Below are 6,000 nucleotides of genomic sequence, written 5' to 3'. Positions count from 1 at the left end.
AGATGCTGCCAGACCTGCTGAGCTTTGCCAGCAACTTTGTTTTTGTTCTGAACATCCTGGTGAATCTCCTCTGCATCCCCCTCCAGTGCAATCACATCCTTCCTATAGTGCAGTGACCTGAACTGCAAACAGTACTCGAGCTGTGCTCTAACCTAAGTCCTGTACAGCTTCAACAGAACCTCCCTGTCTTTAGAATCTCTGCCATGACTAATAAAGGCAAGTGTCCCTTATGCCATCTTAACACTACCTATTAGTAGTACTAAACTAAACTACCCTATTGATCTGGCTTCAGGGATCTGTTGACAAGCACCCCAAGGTCCCTCTGTTCCTCTAAACTTCCTATTGTCTTGACATTGATTGAGTACTCCTTGTCTTGTTACTTCTTCCAAAGTGCATCACCTCACATTTTCCAGGATTAAATGAATCTGCCACTGATCTGACCGTTCCATCTATAATTCTCCTGCTGTAACCTAACCCCATCCTCCTCGCTGCCAACCACCCAGTCAATCTTTGTGTCATTTGCAAACTTGACAGATACATGAACAGACACGGAATAAAGAGATGTGGACAATGTGCAGGCCAATGATTAGTTTAGAATAGCAGCGTGGTTAGCACAGGAAGGGAAGGAATCTGGTCTCTGCTCCATCTACAGGGGTTGGATTTTGGGAAACTTTGCCAATTCACTTGTGATATGCATCTATTAATAAAGTGTCATCACAAAAGCACATGAACAAATCATATGACAACTTTCAGAGTGAAACTTGACGAGGGAAGAAAAAGTTCAGTTTTTAAAAACAGTTTAATATCGATGTTTTCTTTTAATGTACTTTTTAAAAAGTGAAGTTCTGAACACAAGTCTTTATTCTTGCAAACGGTTTGCACTTGAATGTATTCAGAGTAATTGCACATGGAGATAAATGACATTGCATGTTCAGATTCTGTTTTAGGCTGAGTGTTTCACAGACTGAAAATAGTAAATTCCTTGAGTTTGGACATTTAGAACTATTTTCGTGCAGGTTATGTGATTTTCAAAAAGGAAATTGAAATGATTAACAGTAAAACTGGATAGTCCAGTTGTTGCTATGGCTTGTGTTATAGTCAGCGGAAGAAACCAAGCCATACATGCACCAACTCAGATTCAGCAGATAAAGGTTTCAGTTCTACTTTCACGATGGAAACAAAAAGAAAACAACATTGCCACCTGCTGGGGGCTATCCTGTATGTCAATTGAGATGAAGCTACACCTACTGAGTTCCTGGTGCGGAAGTGCTAAGGTCTAAACCACTTATGTAGTGTTTTGGTTCTGATAATATAGTGGATGATGGAGAAAGTGTTTTCTACCTTTTTTATTTTTGACAGCCTGGGATTCAGCTTGCAACTTGCTGACCCAATTTGAATAATGTTGTTTAACAGAAATTACAGGTGAAACTCAGCAGATCTGGCAGCATCTGTGCAGAGAAAACAGGGTTAATGTTTCTGGTCCATGGCTCTGAAGAAGTGTGACTGGACTCAATATCAACTCTGCTGTCTGTCCACAGATGCTGCCAAACCTGCTGATTTTCTCCAGCACCTTCTGTTTTTGAATAATGTGGTGTTTGAATGTTGCAGTTTAGGAACTGATGGTCTGAGGCAGAAAATGATGTGAAGGTGCCAGTGTTGGACAGGGATGGACAAATTCTGATGTGTCTTGACACCAGGTTACAGTCCAACAAGTTTATTTAAAATCACAAGCTTTCAGAGTTGCTGCTCCCTTCACCTGATGAAGGAGCAGCACTTCGAAAGCTTGTGATTTCCAATTATCCTGTTGGAATATAACCTGGTTTTGTGTGACTTCTGACTTTGAGGCAGAATAAATTAACAATAAAGCTTATGTATACATTCAAAGCGGTGTTTTTGAGAATTTTGAAAAAGGTTATGCCAAATTCATTCTCACTGATAAGGAACCAGGAGTTTGTCGATGACCAAATACTCTGGATAATCAAGAGGTCAGTATTGTCAGTGTAAAAACACATTAAGTTATAGAGATATAGTGCAGGAGATATACACATTATTGTTACACTTTATTTACAGCATAAAACACTGAAATAATAACGCAACTTTACCTTAACTAAAACTCACTGGTAGAGAGCCTTCTCACTCTCACCCTCAACTGTCTTCTTGGACATTGTGGAGATCACGATAATACAGTAAATTTCTGATATTTGAAGTATATAAATTTTGACAGTTTATTAAGAGTGCTGGTCAAAACGGTGTTTGTTGTAATATAATGCCATGTATTTACATACAGTTTGTTTAGGTGTGTTGATAGTGATAAATGGGATGTCACTTGTTTTAGTGTAAGGACAGGACAGCATGCATCTTACACAGTGAAACCATTTTCTACTGCAGCTGATACTAGAACACGGGTGTTTTCTCAAATACCTAACCGTTATCTTTTTGTTTTTGTAGGATTATGGTTCTGGACAAAGGCCAGATTGTAGAGTTTGATGCTATACCTGCCCTTCTCCACAGAAAGGGAGCCTTCTACAAAATGGCAAAGGATTCTGGACTTTTGTAATTTGAATTATATTTTCAGGGTTGTCTCAAGTTTTTTGAGTTGTTACACACATTACATCAAACAAAAACCCGAATGTTAAATCCTATAAGTTGGCAATTGGCATCTGTTTATAAAAATGTTTTGTATAAAACAAAATATTTTCATATACCTCTGCTTTCTAAAAATTTGATTTTTTCTTTCAGTTGACAATTTCTTGCTTATTTAAATATTTATAGTACCTATAAATATAAATATGAAGATCAAAATAATAGGTGCAAAGCATCGAGATATTGAAGTTGTAGTGCATTATGGTACTGCATTTATTTTTGACAATTGTGATATTTCACGAGTTGTAAATCATGAGGAATGATTAATAAAATTGTAGGTGCCTGAATTTGAACAGGTTCTCACTTATCATTGTGAGTAGATCTTCTGTAACCCCAGGGTCTTGAAGCACATTGTTTGCTGTTTACTGTGACCATACTGTAGCCTTAATGTGTCAGCATCCTGTTAGGAAGTGAACTGAACTCACCACATAAGGGGAGGCGATGGCCTAGTGGTATTGTCGCTGGACTATTAATCCGGTGACCCAGACAGTGTTCGGGGGACCCGGGTTCGAATCCTGCCATGGCAGATGGTGGAATTTTGAATTCAATGAATCGATTGTCGGAAAAACCCACCTGGTTTACTCATGTCCTTTAGGAAAGGAAACTGCCATCTTTACCTGGTCTGGCCTACATGTGACTCCAGACCCACAGTAATGTGGTTGGCTCTTAACTGCCCTCTGGGCAATTAAGGATGGGTAATAAATGCTGCCCGGTCAGTGACGCCCTCATCCCGTGAATGAATAAATAAACACCGTGGCTACAAGTGCAGGTCAGAGGCTGGGAATACTGCAGGGAGTAACTCGCCTCCTGACTCCCCAGAGCCTGTCCACCATCTACAAGACACAAGTCGGGAGTGTGTGATGGAATACTCCCCACTTGCATGGATTAGTGCAGTTCCAACAACCCTTGTGAATCACTCGAATTGTTATGGCACAGGAGGAGGCTATTCAGCCCACTGTGCTTGCACCAGCCTATCTCCTGCCTTTCCACATCTCCCTGCATACCATTTCTATCCAAATAATCATCCTGTGCCTATGAAACTTGACACCATCCTGGACAAAGTATCCTGCTTGATTGGTACAATAAACATTTACTCCCTCCACCACTGATGTAAGTCACGGCAGTGTGAACCTTTTGACAAGATGCAATGCTACTCCTTGCCAAAGCTTCTTTGATAGCACTTGCCAAACCCATGACCTCTACCAGAAAGAAGGACCAAAAAAACCCAGCAGAAACATGGGAAACCACCATCTACAAGTTCCCCTCCAAGCCACTCGCCATCCTCATGTGAAGCTATCTTGCAATTCATTCTGTGTCACCAGGTCAAAAACCTGCAAAATCCTCACTAATGGCATTGTAGATGTACCAGCAACAAAAGGACTGCAGTGGTTAAGAAAGACAGCTCACCAGCACCTTCTCAGGTGGTAATTTGGGATGGGTGACAAATAGAGGCCGAGCCAGTGAGGCCCACATCTTAGAGATGGATTTTACGAAGTGGTATTCTACAATGTAAGATGACTAATGTACTAATCCCACATATAGCACATCTAATCTGGTAAAATTGTTCCATGGCAATGGATACTGAAAGCTTGGTAATGTGGTGTGATTTATTTACCTAAAGGTTCAAAACTTGAGTTTTCTTTTGTCCTCTGCCCGAAGCCTTGTTCTCATTTTATGATAAATACTCCTAGTATTTCTAATTTATTTTTAGAAGTAAAAAGGATGTTTCTTTGTGGGGCAATCTAGAATGAAAGGTCGTAGTTTTAGAAGAATAGGTAGCAGATTTAAAACAGATGGAGAAATTCTTTCAAAGGGTCATAACTCTGTGGAATTCACTATCCCAGACTCTGGTGCATGCTGGGACATTGAGTAAATTGAAGCAGGAGATAGATTTTTAATTAAGCAATGGGTTGAAGTGTTATGGAAAGTGGCATTGAGGCCAAGATGAGATCAGCCATAATCATATTAAATGGCAGGGCAGCCTTGAGGGGCTGAATGGCCTACTCCTGCTCTGGGTTATATTGTCCTTTTAACAAAAACACTTTTCTATTTCCATCAATGATAACTGCAGTAGAGGTGACTAACTTCCAGCTTCTTTCCTATCTCCAACTGAATTGAAATTGGCAGTCCAGATATTACAATAGAATGCTTGTTAAGAAACCTCTCACTTGAAATTAATGAATTGGTGTTGGGATTGAACTACACACAGGATCGGATAGTCCCTGCAGTTGGTCCTTTGCAGACTTATGTCTTTGACACATGAGCCCCTTCAATAGCATTTACATCTACGTAGTGTACCACCCAGCATTTATCAGCAGGAGAAAAGCTCTTTAATTATTTTTAGCTGCTAGAACTGCCCCTTGTCATTGTGGTATTCTTCACTCATTTTCAAGAAATATTGAAATGCTGAACGATCAATGAATAAAAATTCAAGTGAATAAAAATTGAACAAAAACATTAAGAAGCCAGTAAACATTATGGTAAAATAAAACAAAGAATTGCAGCTGCAATTTTGAAGAAGGGTCCCTGAACTCAAAGTTTCACTCTACTTTTTCTTCAAATGTGGCCTTGATGTTAAGGGCTGTCATTCCCAATTCTCTCATAACTGGCGCCTGGAAAAGGATACAAGTGGACCACAGGGCTACTCTCATTACAGAGAGATGGCTGGTGTTAAGTTTAACCTGAGGGTCACTGTGAGAGGTTGACCTCAGCCGCTGCAGCAATGGAGCCCACCCTGTTGGTGTTAACCAACTGTCCAGTCAACTGAGCTAACTAACTCCATTCTGGTCAAGGTCATGCTCTTATTTCCTCATGACCTGCAGTGACACCAAGAGGGTGTGCAGTATTGGTCTCCGGTGGCTAGGTGGCGATACGTGTGGAGGAGAAGGCGGTGACCCATCTTGAACTGAGGCAGCTCATTATCAACGCCTGCGCATTAGGGGACATGTTCTTGCGGCCGGCAGAGAGCGCTTGCGTACTGGCTTCAGTTTGCCGGCGGCCGGCAGTGAGCGCCTGCGCACTGGGCCGGGCAGTGATGGCGGGCGTAAGGCCGTGGCCTGTGTTCCAGCTCCTGGCTTTGACCGGACTCGGCTTTAGCCTGAGCCTGGGCCTCGGCCTGGCCGCTCGCGCCGACGATATCGTGGTGGGTTGCGGCGGCTTCGTCAAGTCCGACGTGGAGATTAATTACTCGTTGATCGAGGTGAGTCCGGGCTCGGGACGTCAAGCAAAGGCGTGACTGCATTAATGTTGCGCCTAATCATGTCAGTGATTAATTCAGCCGGTTCTGGGGCAAACGCTGCATTTATATGGCGCCTGGAGATGTCAATGATTCAATGGGACAAAATGCCAAACCTTGAG

At 41.8% G+C, this 6,000-nt stretch overlaps 2 protein-coding genes across 2 annotated transcripts in view; both read left to right on the top strand.

The window, feature by feature from the left end:
- abcc1 (ATP-binding cassette, sub-family C (CFTR/MRP), member 1) overlaps positions 1–2,936 on the top strand; it is an 87,860-nt gene extending 84,924 nt beyond the window's left edge. The window contains exon 28 of the mRNA XM_048609662.1: positions 2,449–2,936. Within this exon, the coding sequence (XP_048465619.1) occupies positions 2,449–2,557 (109 nt within the window). The 3' untranslated portion in view covers positions 2,558–2,936. The remainder of the gene's footprint in view (positions 1–2,448) is intronic.
- Positions 2,937–5,572: 2,636 nt separating this feature from the next.
- The window catches only part of nomo (nodal modulator), a 67,676-nt gene continuing 67,248 nt past the window's right edge, over positions 5,573–6,000 (top strand). The window contains exon 1 of the mRNA XM_048609388.1: positions 5,573–5,842. Coding sequence (XP_048465345.1) covers positions 5,588–5,842 — 255 coding nt within the window. The 5' untranslated portion in view covers positions 5,573–5,587. The remainder of the gene's footprint in view (positions 5,843–6,000) is intronic.

This window comes from Rhincodon typus, chromosome 21 (genome assembly GCF_021869965.1).
Source record: "Rhincodon typus isolate 14 chromosome 21, sRhiTyp1.1, whole genome shotgun sequence".
Classification (NCBI taxonomy): Eukaryota; Metazoa; Chordata; class Chondrichthyes; order Orectolobiformes; family Rhincodontidae; genus Rhincodon; species Rhincodon typus.
The sequence above is the reverse complement of the archived record's forward strand: the minus strand, read 5'-3'. Positions and strand labels throughout refer to the sequence as shown.